The following is a 26308-nucleotide window of genomic DNA, read 5'->3' as shown; positions in this document are numbered from 1 at the left end:
GCCCTTAAACAGGACATCTCCACTGCCTCCAACCGTCTCCTCGCTGCTGCATTTACCACCCAAGCTTCACACCCATATAAGAGTGTTGGTACTACTATACTTTCATACATTCCCTTCTTTGCCTCCATAGATAACGTTTTTTGACTCCACATATTTACCTGGAGTTTACCTGGAGAGAGTTTCGGGGGTCAACGCCCCTGCGGCCCGGTCTGTGACCAGGCCTCCTGGTGGATCAGCCCCTAATCAACCAGGCTGTTGCTGCTGGCTGCACGCAAACCAACGTACGAGCCACAGCCCGGCTGATCAACGCACCACTCACCTTTTTTCCCTCATCAATTCTATGATTAACCTCGTCCTTCATAAATCCATCCTCCGACACGTCAACTCCCAAGTATCTGAAAACATTCACTTCTTCCATACTCCTCCTCCCCAATTTGATATCCAATTTTTCTTTATCTAAATCATTTGATACCCTCATCACCTTACTCTTTTCTATGTTCACTTTCAACTTTCTACCTTTACACACATTCCCAAACTCATCCACTAACCTTTGCAATTTTTCTTTAGAATCTCCCATAAGCACAGTATCATCAGCAAAAAGTAACTGTGTCAATTCTCATTTTGAATTTGATTCCCCAAAATTTAATCCCACCCCTCTCCCGAACACCCTAGCATTTACTTCTTTTACAACCCCATCTATAAATATATTAAACAACCATGGTGACATTACACATCCCTGTCTAAGACCTACTTTTACCGGGAAGTAGTCTCCCTCTCTTCTACACACCCTAACCTGAGCCTCACTATCCTCATAAAAACTCTTTACAGCATTTAGTAACTTACCACCTATTCCATATACTTGCAACATCTGCCACATTGCTCCTCTATCCACTCTATCATATGCCTTTTCTAAATCCATAAATGCAATAAAAACTTCCCTACCTTTATCTAAATACTGTTCACATATATGCTTCAATGTAAACACTTGATCTACACATCCCCTACCCACTCTGAAACCTCCTTGCTCGTCCGCAACCCTACATTCTGTCTTACCTCTAATTCTTTCAATTATAACCCTACCATACGCTTTTCCTGGTATACTCAGTAAACTTATTCCTCTTTAATTTTTACAATCTCTTTTGCCCCCTTTCCTTTTATATAAAGGGACTATACATGCTCTCCACCAATCCCTAGGTACCTTCCCCTCTTTCATACATTTATTAAACAAAAGTACCAACCACTCCAACACTAATATATATATATATATATATATATATATATATATATATATATATATATATATATATATATATTCTTTCTTTCAACACACCGGCCGTATCCCACCGAGGCAGGGTGGCCCAAAAGGAAAAACGAAAGTTTCTCCTTTTACATTTAGTAATATATACAGGAGAAGAGGTTACTAGCCCCTTGCTCCCGGCATTTTAGTCGCCTCTTACAACACGCATGGCTTACGGAGGAAGAATTCTGTTCCACTTCCCCATGGAGATAAGAGGAAATAAACAAGAATAAGAACTAGAAAGAAAATAGAAGAAAACCCAGAGGGGTGTGTATATATGTGCTTGTACATGTATGTGTAGTGTGACCTAAGTGTAAGTAGAAGTAGCAAGACGTACCTGAAATCTTGCATGTTCATGAGACAGAAAAAAGGACACCAGCAATCCTACCATCATGTAAAACAATTACAGGCTTTCGTTTTACACTCACTTGGCAGGACGGTAGTACCTCCCTGGGCGGTTGCTGTCTACCAACCTACTACCTATATATATATATATATATATATATATTATTTATTTATTTATTTATTTATTTTTAATTTTATTTATTTTTAATTTTATTTATTTTTAATTTTATTTATTTATTTATTTATTTTGTTGTTTGTCCGTTGATTCGGCGAGGACCATCTAGTCATCCTGGGATCAAAGTTGGTGGGTACGCAGATGACTTGTCAGGCCAATCCGCGCATGAAACGTTCTCTGGCAGTGTGGACAGGGAAGGGTGGTGGCACACACACACACGCACATACACACACATACACATACACACACGTATATAAGTGAGCAGGGTAATATTTTTGTGAAGATATTCTGGGAAACTGGTTAGCTGGACTTGAGTCCTGGAGGTAGGAAGTTCAGCACCTGCACTTTACAGAAGGGGTTTGGGAACCTCAGATGTTGACTGCATTACTTGTCGAACAAATTGGTTTTCAAATGAGGAATTTGTGAAAAATGTGTCCTAGTTTTCGTACGTTCTCTTGGTTGTCAACCAACAACACGAACGGCTCGGATCATATGCTCTCAGAATGTGCACTGGGTAATGCAGAGACTCAGTCCTTCAAGGCTAGTACGGGATGGTTTGAAGAAATGAAGTGGCATTCATAGTGTGGAATTTTTTTATTGCGTTGGTTCATGAGGTCTTTGTTCCTTATGTTTTAATAAATTATTATATTGTCATTTGGGGTCTGAACCGGATTAATTTTATTTACATTATTCTTTATGGGAAAAATTGCTTGGTTCTTGACTCACGAAATCGTAATGACACGATTGCAAACAAACCATACCCCAGCCGGTCTGGAGTTTTGAGACTCTCTGACCGCGGGTTCAATCCCGGCCAGGGTATGGTTTGCTTGGTTCTTGTCCATTTTGGTTGTCAAATTGACATCTGAAACAAATTAAATTTGACAGCCAGGGTTCCACTGTATTGGCTGCTTCGAGTGGCATATGAACTGTCATATCTGTGTGCCTCTAGCAAGCCAGTGATAGTGTGAATGATGGTGAAAGTGTTTCTTTTGTGTGTCAATAAATAAAAAAAAGGCACAATATCGTGACTGGAACGATACACAAATAACCCGGCCGACTTGTTGAAAAAAAAAAAAAAAGAGAGAGAGAGAAGCTTACGACGACTCGGTCCGACTTGGACCATCTGCCTTGATGGGAGATGACTAGCTTGTTAAAAAAATCTCATGGTTATATTCATAACCCTAACTTTTAAGGGTGTGGAGGGGTAAGCCAGTGGAAGGCCTGACTAAGACCCGTGTCAGGAAACACTTGTCCTGTTTCCTAACAAATCTTACCTAACCTAGCCTAAAGACAGGCTGCTGTTTGTAGATGTCAAGTTACAGTTCATTTGTATCACATGAAAAGCAGTATTTTAATTATCACAATTGTTTTGTCTGTAAAACTGTCAAATCGGCACCTACACAGACCTGGAGTATACCTGGAGAAGATTTTGGGGATCAACTCCACCACGGCCCAGTCCATGACCAGGCCTTGTGGTGGATCTGAGCCTGATCAACCGGACTGTTACTGATGGCCGCACACAGACCAACTTACAAACCACAACCCAACTGGTCAGGTACTGACTTCAGGTGTCTGTCCAATGCCTTCTTGAAGACAGCCAGGGGTCTATTGGTAATCCCTCTTATGTATGCTGGGAGGCAGTTGAACAATCTTAACATAACTTAATATGACCCTAGTGGGTTTAGCACTTCTTTTTATTATAATAATAATTAAGATATCTTAAGATAGTCTTAAGACACACATGCAACAGTTAGGTATCTTTATTCCGAAACATTTTGTCTAAACAGTAGGCTGCTTCAGTCGAATACATTAGAGTTTAGCAGAAGCAGTAGAGATGTGAAGACTATATAATCAAGATACCTAACAGTTGCATATGTGTCTTACTTATCAATTTATTAAATACTATTGTCATATTCAGTCTTAAGATATCTTAAGATAGACCAGTGTTTTGGGTTTGAAACCATCCAGAAGAGACGAGCACCAATTCCAGTATTCCACTGAACAAATACGAGTTAGATTCTAAACCTGTCGTAAAGTGAACCATTGCTTTTTTTTTCACTTGCCAGTGCATATAAAAGCCTAAAAACATGTTTACACTATCGTTTACTAAATGCACAATAGCACTATTCCTAAAAAAATATACAAAAGTACAAATTAATAAAAAAAAAAAACGAAAAGTGATGAAAACATCTTAAGAACAAGACAAGCACTGAAAATAATAAACATGAATATAATTGATGTAGGTAGTAGGTTGGTAGACAGCAACCACCCAGGGAGGTACTACCGTCCTGTGGTAGTAGGTTGGTAGACAGCAACCACCCAGGGAGGTACTACCGTCCTGCCAAGTGAGTGTAAAACGAAAGCCTGTAATTGTTTTACATGATGGTAAGATTGCTGGTGTCTTTTGTCTGTCTCATAAATATGCAAGATTATAGGCGAGTCTTGCTACTTCTACTTACACTTAGGTCACACTACACATACATGTACAAGCATATATATACACACCTCTCTGGGTTTTCTTCTATTTTCTTTCTAATTCTTGTTCTTGTTTATTTCCTCTTATCTCCATGGGGAAGTGGAACAGAATTCTTCCTCTGTAAGCCATGCGTGTCATAAGAGGTGACTAAAATGCCGGGAGCAAGGGGCTAGTAACCCCTTCTCCTGTATATATTACTAAATTTAAAAGGAGAAACTTCAGTTTTTTCTTTTGGGCCACCCCGCCTCGGTGGGATACGGCTGGTACGTTGAAAGAAGAAAGAAGAATATAATTGAAAAACGCCATTTTGTAGAGGTCTCACAAGTGAAGTGCTCTAAAGCGGGTGTCGTATTAACGAGGTATGCCTCTACTACATTTTAAAAAATAGGCAAATTTGCACCTAAACACAACAATCTCAATTTGCACCTAAACACTACAATCTCAATTTGCACCTAAATACTACAATCTCAATTTGCACCTAAACACTACAATCTCAATTTGCACCTAAATACTACAATCTCAATTTGCACCTAAACACAACAATCTCAATTTGCACCTAAATACAACAATCTCAATTTGCACCTAAACACTACAATCTCAATTTGCACCTAAACACTACAATCTCAATTTGCACCTAAACACAATCTCAATTTGCACCTAAACACTACAATCTCAATTTGCACCTAAACACAACAATCTCAATTTGCACCTAAATACAACAATCTCAATTTGCACCTAAACACAACAATCTCAATTTGCACCTAAACACAACAATCTCAATTTGCACCTAAACACAACAATCTCAATTTGCACCTAAACACAACAATCTCAATTTGCACCTAAACACAACAATCTCAATTTGCACCTAAACACTACAATCTCAATTTATCACATAGAAAATGAATCCAGGAATGGGCTATATAAAATTTGAGTACAGGACACCTGGACACAATTTTTGGCAGTAATTACACAGTACTGTGTGGTCACTGGGAGAAAAATGTATAGAAGAAACAGACAAGAATTAATGAATATAGAAGTGCTTGAGGCAGGGATGGGTAGTTATGATTATAATAATTGAGGCAGTGATGGGTAGTTATGATTATAATAATTGAGGCAGTGATGGGTAGTTATGATTATAATAATTGAGGCAGTGATGGGTAGTTATGATTATAATAATTAAGGCAGGGATGGGTAGTTATGATTATAATAATTAAGGCAGGGATGGGTAGTTATGATTATAATAATTAAGGCAGGGATGGGTAGTTATGATTATAATAATTAAGGCAGGGATGGGTAGTTGAAGCTAAAACCTTGGGTAGCCTCAAATTTAGATTGGATAAAAACATGAGTGAGAGAGGTTGGATTTAAGTGGAAGTTGCACATGAGTTAATAGTATTATCAAAGTTTATTGATTGGGCAGCATTGAAAATGGGTTGGGCAAATATTTTTGTTTAGTGTGTTTGGGTTTGAGAAGAACCTGCCCAGTATGGGCCAGTAGGCCTGCTGCAGAGTTCCTCCATTCTTATGTTATAGTTTCTTCACATTGAAGACCCCTCAAGGAAGGTTCCTTGATGTTGGTGAGGGGCTCTTGATTTAGGGACCCTCAGGGAAGGTTCCTTGATGTTGGTGAGGGGCTCTTGATTTAGGGAATTGGATCTGTGCTCCAGTTCCCCGAATTAAGCCTGAATGCCTTCCACATCCCCCCCCCAGGCACTGTATAATCCTCCGGGTTTAGTGCTTCCCCTTGATTATAATAATAATAATTCACATTGAAGATTGAGACACTTATGCAACATATGGAAATCTTTATTAAGGAAACATTTTACCACTGTGGCATCATCAGTCCAATACATTGAAAGGTGGAAGATGAGGAGGAGTTTGAGGTAATCGGTCCCTCAGCCTGGAATCGATGTGGTCAGTCCATCACTCTTCACATTGTGCAAGACAGGTATACAATACCAACAAGATGAAAGTTAAGACACTTGTGCAACATCTGGGTATCTTTATTGTAGACGTTTCGCCATCCAGTGGCTTTATCAATACAGATTCTACGACATAACTGGAAGACAGTAGAACTATATACGAAAGATGAGGTAATCAGTCCCTCAGCCTTGGAGTTGGTGTGGAGAGCACCGTGGTTGTAGAGATTCTAGAGCAAAGGTAAGGAGACTGGTGCTTATATAGGTGTCAGTGAATAGAGACGTGTAGCAGACGAGGGCATAGTTACTGGTAGGTGGGATTCCCCAGTGAAAATAGGTCCTACTCAAAGGGATGGGTTAGTTGTAGCAGCCGTGAAGAAGGACATGTAGATGTCCTCTGAACCAAGATTCCATGATGTTGCAGTGTCTGACAAGTTGTGCAAGAAAGGTATACAATACCTGATGCCCATATAAACGCCAGTCTCCTTGCCTATGCTCCAGAATATCTATAACCACGATGCTCTTCACACCAAGGCTGAGACACTGATTACCTCATCTTCTGTACATAGTCCTACTGTCTTCAAGTTATGTCCAAGAATCTATATTGATAAAGCCACTGGATGGCGCAACGTCTACAATAAAGATACCCAGATGTTGCAAAAGTGTCTTAACTTTCATTCTTCACATTCTTTAAGAGAGACATGTCATAGGCTTCACCTAGCTATATAAACCTCTTCATACCTATATAAACCTTCATACCTATATAAACCTCTTCATACTTATATAAACCTCTTCATACCTATATAAACCTCTTCATACCTATATAAACCTCTTCATACCTATATAAACCTCTTCATACCTATATAAACCTCTTCATACCTATATAAACACTTCATACAATCACTCCTTTGGGGTGATTGTATGAAGTGTTTAAAAGTTATAAAGGAAAAAGTGTGAGGCAGGAAAAAATCAGGCAACCACTTTGAAAGTAGTGTGAGTTGGACTTGCCTTACATGGGCTGGTAGATAACTTAGACACATGTGCAACACTTGGGTATCTTTATCGAGAAAATGTTTCGCCACACACTGGCTTCATCAGTCCGATACAAAGAAGAATGTTGACACAGCAACATCTTGGAATCTTGATACAGGGAATTCTTCACTTGCCTAACGTATAGGCCTATAGGCATGGTCAGTCCCTGACTCTCTTCACATCTCTACTGCTTCTGCTAACTCTTCTGTACTTGCCTAAAGAAGCTTATTGTGTAAGCAAAACATTTCAGAATAAAAACACCTAACTATTGCACATGTGTCTTACTTATCAGGATGACTTGTGACATCTCTGCCGCCCCACCACACTCACTCTACCAAACCTCAATGAAAATCCTGAATTTGTGCAGTCTCACCCCTTCAAGGAAGGTTCCTTGATGTTGGTGAGGGGCTCTTGATTTAGGGAATTGGATCTGTGCTCCAATTCCCTGAATTAAGCCTGAATGCCTTCCACATCCCCCCCCAGGCGCTGTATAATCCTCCGGGTTTAGCGCTTCCCCCTTGATTATAATAATAATAATCTAGGCTAAGGGACAGATAGCCTCAAACTCATGATCTTCACCATTCTTCTCTGTATAGGACTGATGAAACCACTGTGTGGAGAAACGTTTCCTCAGTAAATATACCTAAGTGCTATTGCACATGTGTGTAATTTATCAACTAGTCTACTGCACCAGCTTTTACTACAGTATTTAATTTGATTATTTGAGGGGTGGGAATACAGTGGACCCCCGCTTTACGATCAGCTCCCAATGCGACCAATTATGTAAGTGTATTTATGTAAGTGTGTTTGTACGTGTATGTTTGGGGGTCTGAAATGGACTAATCTAATTCACAATATTCCTTATGGGAACAGATTCGTTCAGTACTGGCACCTGAACATACTTCTGGAATGAAATAATATCGTTAACCGGGGGTCCACTGTATTTGCAGTTTGGAGAGGCATCTGAACTACAGCATCCATGTGCCTTTGGCAAGACACTGGAGTGAAGAATTTAACACAAATGTAGTATAATGTGATTATTGGTAGGTAAGACACATAGGCAACAGTTAGGCAACTTTATTCCGAAACGTTTCGCCTACACAGTAGGCTTCTTCAGTCGAATACAGTAAGTAGGCAGGAACAGTAGAGAAGACGATGTAATCAGTCCATCACCCTTAAAGTCGTAGAATTTGAGGTTGTCAGTCCCTCGGCCTGGAGAAGTTCAGTTCCATAGTCAGGAACTATCCTGACTATGGAACTGAACTGCTCCAGGCTGAGGGACTGACAACCTCAAATTCTACGACTTTAAGGGTGATGGACTGATTACATCGTCTTCTCTACTGTTCCTGCCTACTTACTGTATTCGACTGAAGAAGCCTACTGTGTAGGCGAAACGTTTCGGAATAAAGTTGCCTAACTGTTGCCTATGTGTCTTACCTACCAACCTGTCGGTATTGTATACCATTTTAATGTTCAATGTGATTATTGCCAATAAAGGATCACATTATGCTGTATCTGTGGTTAATTTTTCCTCTGAGTTAATATTTTATACCATTTATCTCCACATTGGAGTGAATGATGGTGAAAGTATTTTTTTTAGGTCATCTGACCTCGGTGGGAGACAGCCAGCATGTTAGTAAGTTTATTCAGGTATACACAAATACAGTTACATAGAATTATCATACATAGCAGCATATGTGTAGAGAACCGGGGATAACCCAAAAAAGTCAGACAGAGTGACTTATTTCCATTGGGGTCCTTTTACCTTATTATAATATAAAGGTTATAATATTTTCTTATTAGAGAAAATAATAATAATAATCTTTCTGGATTATTAAATTGGGGTATCAAGTGGGCAGTCCCATGGTGGGCAGTCCCATGGTGGGCAGTCCCACAGTGGGCAATCCCACAGTGGGCAGTCCCACAGTGGGCAGTCCCACAGTGGGCAATCCCACAGTATAATTGACTTCCACCTTGAGAGCGTATACCCTTGCTGTGTTATCATTTTATCGTACATTTGAAGGTCATTCAGTGTGAGACATGACAGGTGTATGCTGTCTTAGTGATAATTTAACCATATCTGTGTCTTCAAGATGTGTTGATGCTTGTGAAGGGTTCTTGATGTGAGGAGTCAAAATATCCTCCTCTTCCTCTCCATGTCCTTGATGCTGTATGATCACTTTGGGCTGACCTCTTCCCTGTTAATATATAATAATATATGCAAAATAACCACGGGGAATCGAATGATAGCTCTAGGCCTTTCATGTTGCAATTGTCACATCAGGGACTTGCAATTTTCCAGAAATAGAGCAGGAAATTCAGGATGATCCTCTCATAAGAACAACTCTCTTGGAGAGAGCTGTTACCATAAACGGATCTTCTGGATTCCTTACTCAATTTCTTCAACATTGCAGGCTCCTGATGATGTGTTGATTGCAACATGAAAGGCCTAGAGCTATCATTCAAATACCCCTGTGGTTATTTCATCACTCGTTTGCGATTATTGCTTAATAACATATATTTGCCTTGGTTACCTTACTCGGTGGGAGACAGCGAGTGGGTTAAAGAGAAAACATTTACCTGGAAGCTGTTTTGTGATGGGAAACTTTTGGCAAGACAGCTATTGAGTGAATGATGGCGACTGTGTTTCCTTCTTTGGGTCACACCGCTTTGTTAGGTGATTGCTGAGGTAAAAAAATAAGGTCTCTTATGGAGCTAATTTTCATAGTGGAGTCACTTATTTCCACTGGGGTCCTTATAGGACCCCAATGGAAATAAGTGACTTTGACTTTTTTGGGGTTATTATAGGTTGTCTACACACATACTCAAAATCAAGAGCCCCTCATGTTGGTGAGGGGCTCTTGATTTAGGGAATTGGATCTGTGCTCCAGTTCCCCGAATTAAGCTTGAATGCCTTCCACATCCCCCCCCCCCAGGCGCTGTATAATCCTCCGGGTTTAGCGTTTCCCCCTTGATTATAATAATAATAATACACACATACTGCTATGTATAATTTATGTAACTATATATATGTATACCTGAATAAACTTACTGACCTAATTACATGAGTAGTGAAGTACCAGTGTTGTATTATGCACTTATAATGACCCCTGAAGGGAGGTTCCTTGGTGCTGGTGAGGGGCTCTAGATCTGAGGAAGTGAAACCATTCTATCCTTCAGATTAAACCTGATGTTTGTCCTGTCATAAACCATCACAGGATGGTTTAACTGTCATAAACCATCACATAGGATGGTTTAACTGTCATAACTATCACATAGGATGGTTTAACTGATATAAACCATCACATAGGATGGTTTAACCGATATAAACCATCACAGGATGGTTTAACTGTCATAAACCATCACATAGGATGGTTTAACTCATAAACCATCACATAGGAAGGTTTAACTGTCATAACTTCACATAGGATGGTTTAACTCATAAACCATCACACAGGATGGTTTAACTGTCATAAACCATCACATAGGATGGTTTAACTGTCATAAACCATCACACAGGATGGTTTAACTGATATAAACCATCACATAGGATGGTTTAACTGATATAAACCATCACATAGGATGGTTTAACTGACATAAACCATCACATAGGATGGTTTAACTGACATAAACCATAACATAGGATGGTTTAACTGACATAAACCCTTACTGGCTCGTCTAGGGAGGTTCCCTGATGCTATTTAAGGGCTCTTGATCCAAGGACTGAATGATCCCCATGATTAATGTTTGTGTGAACATTAATGTTGATCCAAGGATTAAGAACCACTCTTTCCTCAGATCAAACCTGATTACCTGGTTTATTTTAGGATTTATTAACAAGCGAAGTTCTTTATAATGTCAGTAAAAGCTCTTGATCCAAGTGTAGTGATACTGCTCCTGTGGGGAGCAGCAGCAGCAGGATAATACTGCACCACCTCTCGGGGCCCTTAACAATAACAACAGTTTGGTGTGTGTCATGAAGTATACAGTAGCACTCTGTCTTCTCCAGTGGTAAGTTACTGTGGAACCTGCCTCAGTGACAGCAGCAGCAGGTATGGTGTGTTTCTTTTGTGGTTTTTCAAGACATCCACGGTAGCAGAGCAGGTGATGCACAAATTAACATTAAGATCGACAACACTCTAATTACCAGACATAATGAGGGCAAATTCCTAGGCCTATACCTTGACAACAACCTGAATTTCAGCACCCATATCCAACACATAACCAAAAAAGTATCCAAAACAGTTGGGATCCTCTCCAAGATACGATACTACGTGCCGCAAACTGCCCTTCTCACACTATACCATTCACTTATTTATCCATACCTCACCTATGCTATTTGTGCTTGGGGATCAACTGCAGCAACACACCTAAAGCCAATAATAACACAACAAAAAGCTGCAGCAAGAATAATCACTAAATCCCATCCCTGGCAACACCTCCCCCACCCCCCCACTCTTCATAGACCTAAACTTACTCCCTGTTCAGTACATCCACACTTACTACTGTGCAATCTACATCTACAGGACCTTAAATTCCAATATTAACCTTGACCTAAAACGCTTTCTTGATAGTTGTGACAGAACCCACAGGCATAACACCAGACACAAACATCTCTACGACATTCCCCGTGTTCGACTAAACCTTTACAAAAATTCAATGTATGTCAAAGGCCCTAAAATCTGGAATACCCTACCTGAGAACTCTAGAACTGCAGACACATTCATCACCTTCAAAACTACCATTAGAAAACATCTTATCTCCCTGACACACCCCGTCAACTAACTACACGAATACCACCTGGTGGTTCACACTTACACTCACTCACCCATTTGACCATAAACAGAAATATTAATCTCAATCTTAAAATAATGAATCCTATGATACTCCAATACTGAAACTATGTCCTGTGCCAAAACAAAAGCATTCACATTGCTAAACTCACAAACTAGTATTTAGTCACTTAGCCATAATACCAACTTATCTCATAATTTGTAATATTTTAAAATAAAGAATTAAACTAAGTCTGCCCGAAATACCTAGCCATGCTAGGTGTTCTAGTGGTACACTCTGTAATACCTAGCCATGCTAGGCGTTCTAGTGGTACACTCTGTAATACCTAGCCATGCTAGGCGTTCTAGTGGTACACTCTGTAATACCTAGCCATGCTAGGCGTTCTAGTGGTACACTCTGTAATACCTAGCCATGCTAGGTGTTCTAGTGGTACACTCTGTAATACCTAGCCATGCTAGGCGTTCTAGTGGTACACTCTGTAATACCTAGCCATGCTAGGCGTTCTAGTGGTACACTCTGTAATACCTAGCCATGCTAGGCGTTCTAGTGGTACACTCTGTAATACCTAGCCATGCTAGGCGTTCTAGTGGTACACTCTGTAATACCTAGCCATGCTAGGCGTTCTAGTGGTACACTCTGTAATACCTAGCCATGCTAGGCGTTCTAGTGGTACACTCTGTAATACCTAGCCATGCTAGGCGTTCTAGTGGTACACTCTGTAATACCTAGCCATGCTAGGCATTCTAGTGGTACACTCTGTAATACCTAGCCATGCTAGGCGTTCTAGTGGTACACTCTGTAATACCTAGCCATGCTAGGTGTTCTAGTGGTACACTCTGTAATACCTAGCCATGCTAGGCGTTCTAGTGGTACACTCTGTAATGCCTAGCCATGCTAGGCGTTCTAGTGGTACACTCTGTAATGCCTAGCCATGCTAGGTGTTCTAGTGGTACACTCTGTAATACCTAGCCATGCTAGGTGTTCTAGTGGTACACTCTGTAATACCTAGCCATGCTAGGCGTTATAGTGGTACACTCTGTAATGCCTAGCCATGCTAGGCGTTCTAGTGGTACACTCTGTAATACCTAGCCATGCTAGGTGTTCTAGTGGTACACTCTGTAATACCTAGCCATGCTAGGTGTTCTAGTGGTACACTCTGTAATACCTAGCCATGCTAGGCGTTCTAGTGGTACACTCTGTAATACCTAGCCATGCTAGGCGTTCTAGTGGTACACTCTGTAATGCCTACCCATGCTAGGCGTTCTAGTGGTACACTGTAATACCTAGCCATGCTAGGTGTTCTAGTGGTACACTGTAATACCTAGCCATGCTAGGCATTCTAGTGGTACACTCTGTAATACCTAGCCATGCTAGGCATTCTAGTGGTACACTCTGTAATACCTAGCCATGCTAGGTGTTCTAGTGGTACACTGTAATACCTAGCCATGCTAGGCGTTCTAGTGGTACACTCTGTAATGCCTAGCCATGCTAGGCGTTCTAGTGGTACACTCTGTAATACCTAGCCATGCTAGGCATTCTAGTGGTACACTCTGTAATACCTAGCCATGCTAGGCATTCTAGTGGTACACTCTGTAATACCTAGCCATGCTAGGCATTCTAGTGGTACACTCTGTAATACCTAGCCATGCTAGGCGTTCTAGTGGTACACTCTGTAATGCCTAGCCATGCTAGGCGTTCTAGTGGTACACTCTGTAATGCCTAGCCATGCTAGGTGTTCTAGTGGTACACTCTGTAATACCTAGCCATGCTAGGCGTTCTAGTGGTACACTGTAATACCTAGCCATGCTAGGCATTCTAGTGGTACACTCTGTAATACCTAGCCATGCTAGGCATTCTAGTGGTACACTCTGTAATACCTAGCCATGCTAGGCATTCTAGTGGTACACTCTGTAATACCTAGCCATGCTAGGCATTCTAGTGATACACTCTGTAATACCTAGCCATGCTAGGCATTCTAGTGGTACACTCTGTAATACCTAGCCATGCTAGGCATTCTAGTGGTACACTCTGTAATACCTAGCCATGCTAGGCATTCTAGTGGTACACTCTGTAATACCTAGCCATGCTAGGCATTCTAGTGGTACACTCTGTAATACCTAGCCATGCTAGGCATTCTAGTGGTACACTCTGTAATGCCTAGCCATGCTAGGTGTTCTAGTGGTACACTCTGTAATACCTAGCCATGCTAGGTGTTCTAGTGGTACACTGTAATACCTAGCCATGCTAGGCGTTCTAGTGGTACACTCTGTAATGCCTAGCCATGCTAGGCGTTCTAGTGGTACACTCTGTAATACCTAGCCATGCTAGGTGTTCTAGTGGTACACTCTGTAATACCTAGCCATGCTAGGTGTTCTAGTGGTACACTCTGTAATACCTAGCCATGCTAGGTGTTCTAGTGGTACACTCTGTAATACCTAGCCATGCTAGGCGTTCTAGTGGTACACTCTGTAATGCCTACCCATGCTAGGCGTTCTAGTGGTACACTCTGTAATACCTAGCCATGCTAGGTGTTCTAGTGGTACACTGTAATACCTAGCCATGCTAGGCATTCTAGTGGTACACTCTGTAATACCTAGCCATGCTAGGCATTCTAGTGGTACACTCTGTAATACCTAGCCATGCTAGGTGTTCTAGTGGTACACTGTAATACCTAGCCATGCTAGGCGTTCTAGTGGTACACTCTGTAATGCCTAGCCATGCTAGGCGTTCTAGTGGTACACTCTGTAATACCTAGCCATGCTAGGCATTCTAGTGGTACACTCTGTAATACCTAGCCATGCTAGGCATTCTAGTGGTACACTCTGTAATACCTAGCCATGCTAGGCATTCTAGTGGTACACTCTGTAATACCTAGGCATGCTAGGCGTTCTAGTGGTACACTCTGTAATGCCTAGCCATGCTAGGCGTTCTAGTGGTACACTCTGTAATGCCTAGCCATGCTAGGCGTTCTAGTGGTACACTCTGTAATGCCTAGCCATGCTAGGTGTTCTAGTGGTACACTCTGTAATACCTAGCCATGCTAGGCGTTCTAGTGGTACACTGTAATACCTAGCCATGCTAGGCATTCTAGTGGTACACTCTGTAATACCTAGCCATGCTAGGCATTCTAGTGGTACACTCTGTAATACCTAGCCATGCTAGGCATTCTAGTGGTACACTCTGTAATACCTAGCCATGCTAGGCATTCTAGTGATACACTCTGTAATACCTAGCCATGCTAGGCATTCTAGTGGTACACTCTGTAATACCTAGCCATGCTAGGCATTCTAGTGGTACACTCTGTAATACCTAGCCATGCTAGGCATTCTAGTGGTACACTCTGTAATGCCTAGCCATGCTAGGTGTTCTAGTGGTACACTCTGTAATACCTAGCCATGCTAGGTGTTCTAGTGGTACACTCTGTAATACCTAGCCATGCTAGGCGTTCTAGTGGTACACTGTAATACCTAGCCATGCTAGGCGTTCTAGTGGTACACTCTGTAATACCTAGCCATGCTAGGCGTTCTAGTGGTACACTCTGTAATCATTATTTAACTACATGTAAACCACACAACAACCAAATTCTGTAAATTCAACATTGTAATCTTTATAGAGAATAAACTTTGAATTTGAATTTGAATTTGAAAGTGTCCTGCTCGTGAAGCAATGTGCAGTAAATGCAAACCTTGATAAGTTTTTGGAAGCCGCCAAGAAGAAAAATATCAGTTACAATGAGGAAAAGTGTACTTTTTCAACTAAAAAGCTTAGCATCCTTGGTTATGTAGTGGAAGGAGGTTCAATATTCCCAGACCCTGAACGACTACGACCTCTACGGGAACTTCCAATGCCTCAAGACAAAAAGTCACTCCGAAGAACTCTTGGTCTCGCTTATTACTCACAATGGATCTACAACTATTCAAGTAAAGTCCGCCCATTGAGTGCTACCACATTTCCTGTGACAAAGGAAGCAGAAGTCGCTTTCCATACTCTCAAACAGGACATTGAAAACTCAGTAGTTCAAGCCATTGATGAGTCCCTACCATTCGAAGTGGAAACGGATGCATCTGACATTACCATTGCTGCAGTCTTATCTCAGGCAGGACGACCAGTAGCCTTCTTTTCGAGAACTTTTCAAGGATCAGAGAAGTGTTACACTGCTGTAGAAAAGGAAGCCCAGGCCATCATAGAAGCAGTTCTCCACTGGAGGCATTATTTAACTGGTAGACATTTCACCATAAGGACTGACCAACCGTCCGTGATGTATATGTTCGACAAGAAGCACAAAAGTAGGATAAAGAATGACAAGATATTACGCTGGAGGATGGAACTATCGTGTTATGACTTTGATATTCTGTACCGACTGGGTCAAGAGAACATCTCACCTGATGCATTCTCTAGGTCCCACTGTGGAGCAGCATGTCATGATTTGCAATCGCTCTCAGCGCTCCACAAGGCTTTGTGTCACCCAGGAGTTACACGCCTGTACCATTTTGTCAAATCAAAGAACATGCCCTACTCAGTGGAAGATGTGCGACAAGTGATCAGAGCATGCAGAGTATGTGCAGAGTGCAAGCCAAACTTTCATCAGCCAGAGAAGACTCATCTCGTAAAATCTACCCAGCCTTTCGAGAGACTGAATATAGATTTCAAAGGACCTCTACCAAGCACAAACCAGAATAGGTATTTCCTTAACATAGATGAATATTCAAGGTTTCCCTTTGTATTCCCCTGTGCAAATATGACTGCTTCAACTGTTATTAGTTGTCTTTCACAGTTGTTCTCTATTTTTGGTATGCCAGCTTATATCCATTCAGACAGGGGATCCTCGTTCATGAGTAACGAACTTCAGGAGTTTTTGGCTAGCAAAGGTATTGCCTGCAGCAGAACAACAAGCTACAACCCTCAAGGCAATGGTCAAGTGGAGCGGTTCAATGGTACTATATGGAAGGCAGTTACAATGACATTGAAGTCGCGCAATCTACCTGTTCAAGAAATCGTAATGACACGATTGCAAACAAACCATACCCCCAGCCGGGATTGAACCCGCGGTCATAGTCTCAAAACTCCAGCCCGTCGCGTTAGCCACTAGACCAGCTACCAAAATAAGATTCATCCAACTAGGTATATTTCTACACCATAGGAAGGTTAGCATAGGCACCACTGTGACCACAAATGCAAGTTTTTACAGACGAATCTCCAGCTAGCGTGGCCGTGACGAACTCTAGCTCAAGTCCCTTCACTGCCGTCAACATGACGGGCTGGAGTTTTGAGACTCTATGACCGCGGGTTCAATCCTGGCCAGGGGTATGGTTTGTTTGCAATCGTGTCATTACGATTTCTTGAGTCATGTTGACGGCAGTGAAGGGACTTGAGCTAGAGTTTGTCACGGCCACGCTAGCTGGAGATTCGTCTGTAAAAACTTGCATTTGTGGTCACAGTGGTGCCTGTGCTAACCTTCCTATGGTGTAGAAATATACCTAGTTGGATGAATCTTATTGTGGCTAGCTGGTCTAGTGGCTAACGCGACGGGCTGGAGTTTTGAGACTCTATGACCGCGGGTTCAATCCCGGCCGGGGGTATGGTTTACCTGTTCAACACTTCTGAAGTTGTTACAATTCCCTTATGCTTCTGCAGACTAGTGATGGACGATACACCTAGAATCAATTTAGATGTTCCACGGTACGATCAGTCGCAGTTCATCGGACGTCTGCGTCATTTCTTTGGTATTACAGACTGGAGACTGTGTTTCAAAACTGACAGAGAGCTTGAGGAAGTTAAAGAACTGCTTGAGAGGTACCGGTAAGTGTCACAGTTGATCATTGGTTCAGAGAACCCCATAAGTTGATAAATTAGACACGTGTGCAACGCCTGTGTGTCTTTATCATGGAAAAGCATCACCACACAGTGACTTCATCAGTCTAGTACAAAAAAGAATGGTTAAGATCAGAAAGAGACTGAGCTAATCAGTTCCCCAACGTGAAGTCTTATCAAGACTGATGGACTGATTACGTTGACTCTAAACTGAGGGACTGATTACCTCAAACTCCTGATCTTCACTATTCTTCTTTGTATTGACTGATGAAGGTGCTGTGTAGCAAAATTTTTCCAACATTAAGATTCCCAATTCTTGCACATATATCTAATTTATGAGGTGCCAAAGTATTGTTTAATTAATAAATTACATTTATGAAGAGATTCAAGGGAACCAGTTGGCCAGACTTGAGTCCTGGAGGTGGAAAGTGCAGTGCCTGCACTCTGAAGGACAAGTGGAGATATGTCGCAGTTTTGAACTGGAGTAACGTCACATCTCCGGCAAGACTGATGGAGTGAGTGATGATAGAAGTGTTTCTTCTCTTTTGGATCACTCTGCCTAAGTGGCAGATATCAGATGGGTTAAAAAGATAATCTTATGTTCAAAATATTAATTACAACCCATTTAAGTAGACCCTGAACTTATTTTCACCTCTATATTTCTCCCTCCAATAATTATTATAGCCAAAATTGTCATTCTATTTCTGTATTAGCTCATCATATTAAAATATACTCATTAATAACCCACATGGAGAGAAAAACTCAGAAGATTAATGATCTGTATATTTTCTGGGGTCCTCTTCAGCAGAAGAGGGTCCTGAAAGGGGGTTGAAATATAGAGATCAATTAATCACTGCCCACACATGTCAAAGCCAGTCATAGCGTGAACCAGTTCAAGAAGACTGCCAAAATGTGTCTGATGAATGTAGCTACAGAAAGGGAGGGGAATGATTTTCTATTTTTTAGCTAACATACGTGTAAATTTGACCTTATTCCTAGTAATGACCCTCGTATTGTAGATAGTCTTAATGACCCTCGTGTAGTAGATAGTCTTAATGACCCTCATGTAGTAGATAGTCTTAATGACCCTCGTGTAGTAGATAGTCTTTTTAGTATGATAATAAGATGTTATCTTCATTATAGAATAATAAGAAAATATTATAACCTTTATATTATAATAAGGTAAAAGGACTCCAATGGAAATAAGTCACTCTGTCTGACTTTTTTTGGGTTATCCCAGGTTCTCTACACATATGTTGCTATGTATGATAGTCTATGTAACAGTATTTGTGTTACCTGAATAAACTTACTTACTTACCTGGGTGTCTGTCTCCGTGTGGCTTACCTTGTTTATATGGTGCTCACTTTGGAGTTCTTCGCTGATATGGCACTTTTCAATTATATTTTTGTTTGTTATTTTTGGCGCTTGTCTTGCTCTTAACCCTTTGACTGTCGCAACCCCCGATCCTAAAGTGTCTCTCTGTGTCACAAAATATTCGATTTTTTTTTTTTTCTTATGAAATGATAGAGAATCTTTTCTTGATGGTAATGACACCAAAAGTATGAAATTTGATGGACAACTTACGGAATTACGCTCTAGCGAAGTTAGCGATCTCAGCGATATTTACTCATCAGCGATTTCGCCCAATTTGAGCCCTATTTTCGGCCAGTTCCATTGTTCCAGTCTACCAAACTCATAGCTATTTCTTTAGAACTCTACAGTGGACCCCCGGTTAATGATATTTTTTCACTCAAGAAGTATGTTCAGGTGCCAGTACTGACTGAATTTGTTCCCATAAGGAATATTGTGAAGTAGATTAGTCCATTTCAGACCCCCAAACATACACGTACAAACGCACTTACATAAATACACTTACATAATTGGTCGCATTGGGAGCTGATCGTTAAGTGGGAGTCCACTGTATTTTTTCTATCAATTGATTGCAAGAAACCACCCATTTACTTATATCAACTACCCAATAAAGTGGTCAGAAATTGGCAATTTGGCCAATTTCATGCAAATTAAAAGAGATGCCAATTTCAAAATAGGGTCCAGAATAAACAATGCAGACATTCCTGGCATTAAAATAACATTTTTCTCTGTTCATCAGACACATCTCCAGGTCCCTTTTATATTACTCTTCCTTTCTATTTTGAATTTTTATTCACAGAAAAAATAGAAGATTTACTGTTATGCAGACTACTGCAATATTGTAATAATTCTATAAATAATGTCAACCCATTCATGACTGCATATTAGAATTGCTAGTTGGACATTTATTGGACAATAACATCATTTGTTTACTCTTGAACATCGGTAAAAAATCGAACATTTCCACTACTTTTAACTCCATTTCAAGGTTCTTTTCATCGTGAAACCAATATGTCTTTCATTCTATCAAATGAGACCAAGAAAACGAGAATACAACCATAAATACTATGCGAAAATACACCTCTAAGTCGGCATTTTAATCCAAAAACACGGTCTTTTTTTTTTTTATTATGCACTGCGTGCTGCAGGATTTTTTTTATACTGCTCACACTGACCACACAGACCCATTCTCTCACATGTGGGCCTACCAGCTTTCTCCCGCTTGATTTGAAGCTGCTAGAATTTTGGAGTATACATACGTCAAACACATTGGCTCATAAGACGTATACATACGATTGAAACAGTCGAGGGGTTAAAGTGGTTTTCTGCAGTTTTCGTGTAATTTTTAGTTCTACACACTTGTACATTTTTTTTTTAAGGCCTAATGCTATTGTGTACTTGATAAGTGATAGTGTAAACATGCTTTTAGGCTTTTATATGTACTGGCAAGTGAAAAAATGCTGTGACTTGCTTTAAAGCAATACGTATTCGCTTTACCATGGCAGTCTGGAACCTAACCTGCCATATTAATGAGGTACTATTCCTGTACAGGAGGAAGCCGCATATACAGCTCCTCTTTGCAGTGTTGTACACTTTTGTTGGGTTTCGATTGAGTCATTGTTCATTATGTTCGGTGCTTTTAACCCTTTCAGGGTCCATCCCGTAGATCTATGGCTGGTCGGTGAGCGTCCAAACCGTAGATCTACGCCAAAATTCTAGCGCTGTCAAATTTAGCGCGAAAGCGCTCATAGGCCTACATATGAGAGAATGGGTCTGCGCGGTGGGTGTGCGCCATAAACAAAAAATCTAGGCGCCTGCATAGCATTGTGGGAACGCCGGCTCAGTCACCCTTGTTCACCATGTCTCGTCGCAAGTCAGCTCTCACTCCCCGGAAAATTGGGACTCTCCTCTTCCTGTCTGATAGTTCTGACACTGATGGAAGTGGAAATGAAGACGAATTCTACGGCTTTGATGAGTTAGTGACCGAAAATAATGACCAGGATATCGATAATAGTGCAGAAAACCCCGACGATCCTCGACCTTCTACCTCTGGTGTGGGCACTCGTGACTCACGGTCGGTTGTTCCTAAACGTAAGAGAAAACTAATATTTTCCCGTGGCCTGGCCTCTGACTTCAGTAATGACGATGATTCTGACGTGGATTGTGATTTTATTGCGCTCGACGATCATTCGAGTAGTGATAGTGAGGAAACATATTCACCAGTGAAGCGTCGGTATGTGCGCCGCCGCATGCGCTCGGGTAGTGTACCCTATGCTATGCCCAGGGGACGGAGTACATCCCGTAGTACATCCCGGAGTACATCCCATGGCCCTACACCCGTTTTAGGTAGTGATAGTGAGGATGATGTGGCTACACTTGGCATGGATGGGCCACAGACATCAGTGGATGGTGTTAGTGGGGCTGGTGGTGGTAGTGGCACCGCCATGCGTGACTCGCTGTGCCACGCGGGAACCCACGCTGCTGACTCGTCAGTTCAAGGACAAAGCGGAGCGTCACCCACCAGCCCGCCACAACCACCCGTACAACCAGCCTATGATGTCCAGTATCCACCAGCAAACCGTATCTGGGATTGGCAGCAAAATCCCAATTTTGTTCCCAGCCCTCACCACTTTGATGACTCGCAAAGTGGAATTCTACCTACCTGTCCCCTTGGAACCACGGCCAATGAACTGGAATTCTTTGAATTATTCTTTGACCAGCCATTGATGGAAACTATTGTCAGGGAAAGTAATAAGTATTTTCAGTACACCATGGCAAATACGATCTTATCACCACAGTCAAGACTACACAGGTGGAAAGAGACGACTGTTGCAGAAATGTATTTGCTTTTTCCAACAATAATGCTTATGCCTCACGTCTATAAGCATAATATAAAAGCATACTGGTCCACAGATCGGCTAATTTGTACCCCATCCTTCAGTGAAATAATACCAGTGAACAGGTTTATCTTACTCTTACGTATGTTGCACTTCTCTGACAAAACCAGGCCTGACAGAAGTGACAGGTTATACAAGATTAGAAATGTTTTCATGTATCTCAAACAAAAGTTCAGGATATACTTTTATCCATTCAAGAATCTTGTAATTGACGAGTCTTTGATTTTGTTCAAAGGTAGACTGTCATTCAAGCAGTATATACCGAGCAAGAGGAACCGCTTTGGTATAAAATTGTTTGTACTCTGTGATTGTGACAGTGGCCTGGTGTTGGATATTGTTGTATACACGGGTAGTAAAACATTGAAAGATACCAAGATGTTATTGGGTATATCAGGTGACGTAGTGAGAAACATGATGGCACCTTATCTTGGTAAGGGCCATACATTATATACCGATAACTGGTACACAAGCCCATTACTCAGTGATTTCATGCGAGTGAACAAGACAGATGTGTGTGGCACAGTGCGTTCTAATCGTAAACATATGCCCAGGCTCAACGCAGGTGTTCGTGGTGATGACGTGCAGGTGTTTACTGCCAATGACATCATGGCATTACGGTGGCATGACAAACGAGATGTCACATTGTTGACAACCATTCACCGTAATGAAATGCAAGACAGTGGCAAAGTTGATCGAGTGACTAATGAACGTATTCGAAAACCAGTGACAGTGATTGATTATACACAAAACATGCGCTTGGTTGACAAGTGTGACATGCAGATTGGTTTTGTTGACTGTGTTCGTAAGAGTTACAAGTGGTACATGAAACTTTTCTTCCATCTCATGGACATTTCAATGCTGAATGCATATAATATGTACCAAATAAAGACTGGTAACAGACCACCGTATGGTGAATTTTGTTTGTCTGTTGTCAGACAACTCATAATGAAGTACCAGGTAACAACACCTGCAATACAACATGGTCCTCGAATTCATCACAATATACCCAAGCGTTTGAGAAGAGAAGGTGATCATTTCATAATACAGCTTCCTTCAACTCAAAAGAAATTTGCTCAGAAGAGATGCATTGTCTGTGCACAAACAAAACGACGGCAACAAAGACGCAAAGACACTCGGTTTATGTGTGAGGAATGTAAGGTGCCTCTGTGCATGGTGCCTTGTTTCAAGGAGTTCCACAAGCTCCAGCAGTTCTAAAACCATGTCCAGTGATTGTAAATATGTAAATATATGATAGAACATTAGTATTATACAATATTTGTGCATGTTTATTGTAATAAACAACAGTGGTAAACAATAATATGATAATAACTTTAGTGCGGTTATTGTGTTCAATACAGTGAGTTTATATATATAAATTATATACAGTATTGGTCTCTCAGGCCCCAAATGTTAGTAGGAATAGAAAAAAATTGGAAAAGAAAAGAAAAAACAACTAAAACAACAAAATAATATAATACGCGTATGTGGAATTCGTCGATGTTGCCGCCACCACATCATTTTCTACAAACTTCTTGGCACTGTATCTCGGTAAGTACTGATCAGATTCTAATTTTTTTTGTTTTATTACCTTCACAAAAATATGCTCTTTAATTCTGTAAGAAAAAATAATTTTTTTTTTTTCAAAATTTCTTGGACACTGGTGCGTGACTTCAGATTTTGGCCTTGGACCCTGAAAGGGTTAACGATTTTCCATTGTTTTAATACAGTATAAGATAGGGACAACCGGCACCATATTTTAAGGTGTGTATTGTGTGTACTGTGTATTTATTTTGCATTTTTATCTTTTTTTTTTTATGCCTAGTTATTAACCTGTAAACGGTCCAAACGTATATATACGTTTTTTCAACATTTGAAAGTATGTAAAAAAAGTAGATCTTTTTTTTTTTTTACATTTGAAAATGTGTAAAAAAACTTTGATCTACTTTTTTTTTTGTTATATATTTAAAAACGTAAAAAAACGTAGATCTACTTTTGGAGCATTACGCATGTGAACATAGATTTGCCTGGACCGTTTACGGGTTAAGCACTTTGTATATGATAGTGTAAACACATTATCAGGTCTTTTAGATGCATTCAAAAATGAAAAATAAAATGCCCTTTTTCCTCCTGCTGGTGATTTTGATTTATGCAGAACCTGGAAGTCATACAAACAGGGTCCTCCTGTACTGTATTTCATTATTAAAACATACTCCCAAAATAACAGTGTAAAAGTTCCTGAATTTTTTTTTCTCAATGTATCAAGCAGAATAAAAATGTCATTCTGTATTGTGAGACTAAAACATTTGGTTAATATGCTTAGTCTGCCTGAAATTCACTTCATGTTAGTGGCTTTCTCTTGTGCTTGATAATATTTTATTACAGTGGACCCCCGCATAACGATCAGCTCCCAACGCGACCAATTATGTAAGTGTATTTTTGTAAGTGCTTTTGTAGGTGTATTTTTGGGGGTCTCAAACGGACTAATCTACTTCACAATATCTCTTATGGGAACAAATTCGGTCTATAACGGCACCCAGACAGACTTCTGGATTGAAATAATCGTTATGCGGGGGTCCACTGTATATGTAAACTACATTATCTGTATACTGCAGAAAAGAAATAAATTACAGTAAGTACTTGACTTACAGACACATTGAGAATCTTCTGTATTGTGTATATCATTATTATATCATTATTGTGTATAATATCATTATTATACACAATTCAGGAGGGCCCCAACATGTTCGTAAGTTGAAGACTTTCTGTATTATGAATATCATACAGAATTCAGGAGATTCCCAATATGTTTGTAAGTCAAGGATTTACTGTATTTGTATTTGTATATGTTGTGCTTTATTGTCTTCATGTGGCTGTGTTTATTATCTAATCTTTAATACTTTTGTGTGCTTATTTAAAAATTATATGGATAAAATTTCAGACATGGACAAGAGCCTCCAGGTACCACTGAAGAGAAGATCTGGTACGCAAAACGAGCATATGAATCAGCGTTCCACCCAGACACCGGTGATAAACAGAATGTCATTGGTCGCATGTGCTTCCAAGTTCCTGGTGGAATGATTCTTACTGGTGCTATGCTCACATTTTATAAGTAAGTTGTTTGTAGGTTTGAATTGTGTCTGATAGATTGTAGTCCAGGTAGACTGACTTGTTTGTACTATGCTTACATTATTAAGAGCTGATTTCCTCTATTCTATTTATTACAATACACAGTACACTGCTGTATCAACATTTAAAATATACCAGAGATGTTGTAAATGGTGCAAAGGTGACATTAAATCAATATGAAACATTGTTGACACAAACCCACTACTATTATAGTATACTCCTCACTTAGCAACGATAATGTTTACTGATGTGGTCTTAGGAACGGAACTCCATTGTTAAGTGAGGAAATGCTGTATAAGTGCACCTTGACTTATGATGGGCTTACGTTTAACCTTTTCAGGGTTGGCAGGGCCTCACCTAAACTTGTTCTCAGGGTCGGAAATTTAAAAAAAAAAAATATTTTTTCTTATGAAATGATATAGAATCTTTTCCCGATCATAATGACACCAAAAATATGAAATTTGATGGAAAACTTATGGAGTTATGCTCTCGTGAAGTTAGCGGTCTCGATGATGTTTATGCATCGGCTATTTCGCCCACTTTGAGCCCTATTTTCGGCCAATTCCAATGTACCAGCTGACAAAAATCATAACTATTTCGCTAGAACTCCATTTTTTCTATCGAATGAGTACAAGAAACTACCCATTTACCTATTTCCACTACCCAGTAAAGTGGTCCAGAAATTGGCAATTTTGCCAATTTCACACAAATTTAAAAAAATGCCAATTTCCAAATAGGGTCCAAAATAAACAAGACAGACATTTCTGGCACTAAAATAACATTTCCTCTGTTCATTACTCATGTCCCCAGGCCTCTGTCACATTTCTTTTGCTTTCCACTTTGAATTTTTATTCTCACAAAAAAATAGAAGATTTATGTTATGCAGACTACTGCATTCGTGTAGAAGTGGCATAGAAATGGTATAAATAATATCAGGGCACTTGTGAAAGAATATTACACTCACCAGTTGATGTGTATTGGACACGTGGCGTGATTTGTTTACCTTTGAACGTTAGCTACTTTGAGCTCAGTTTCGAGGTACTTTTCATTGTGAAACCAATTAA

The 26308-nt window shown here is 40.4% G+C and overlaps 1 protein-coding gene across 4 annotated transcripts in view; it reads left to right on the top strand.

Annotated features, from left to right (window-relative positions):
• Positions 1–11162: 11162 nt before the first annotated feature.
• Sfxn2 (sideroflexin 2) overlaps positions 11163–26308 on the top strand; it is a 38660-nt gene continuing 23514 nt past the window's right edge. For 2 of the 4 annotated variants that reach the window (XM_070105118.1, XM_070105120.1), the window contains exons 1-3: positions 11163–11255; positions 17673–17837; positions 25057–25227. In XM_070105118.1, coding sequence (XP_069961219.1) covers positions 17680–17837; positions 25057–25227 — 329 coding nt within the window. In that variant the 5' untranslated portion in view covers positions 11163–11255; positions 17673–17679. Of the gene's footprint in view, positions 11297–17672; positions 17838–18209; positions 18365–25056; positions 25228–26308 lie in introns of those variants that run through there. The other 2 variants (XM_070105119.1, XM_053800251.2) reach the window with 2 other exon arrangements.

This window comes from Cherax quadricarinatus, chromosome 97, assembly GCF_038502225.1.
Source record: "Cherax quadricarinatus isolate ZL_2023a chromosome 97, ASM3850222v1, whole genome shotgun sequence".
Classification (NCBI taxonomy): Eukaryota; Metazoa; Arthropoda; class Malacostraca; order Decapoda; family Parastacidae; genus Cherax; species Cherax quadricarinatus.
This window is presented reverse-complemented; position numbering and strand designations above follow the sequence as displayed.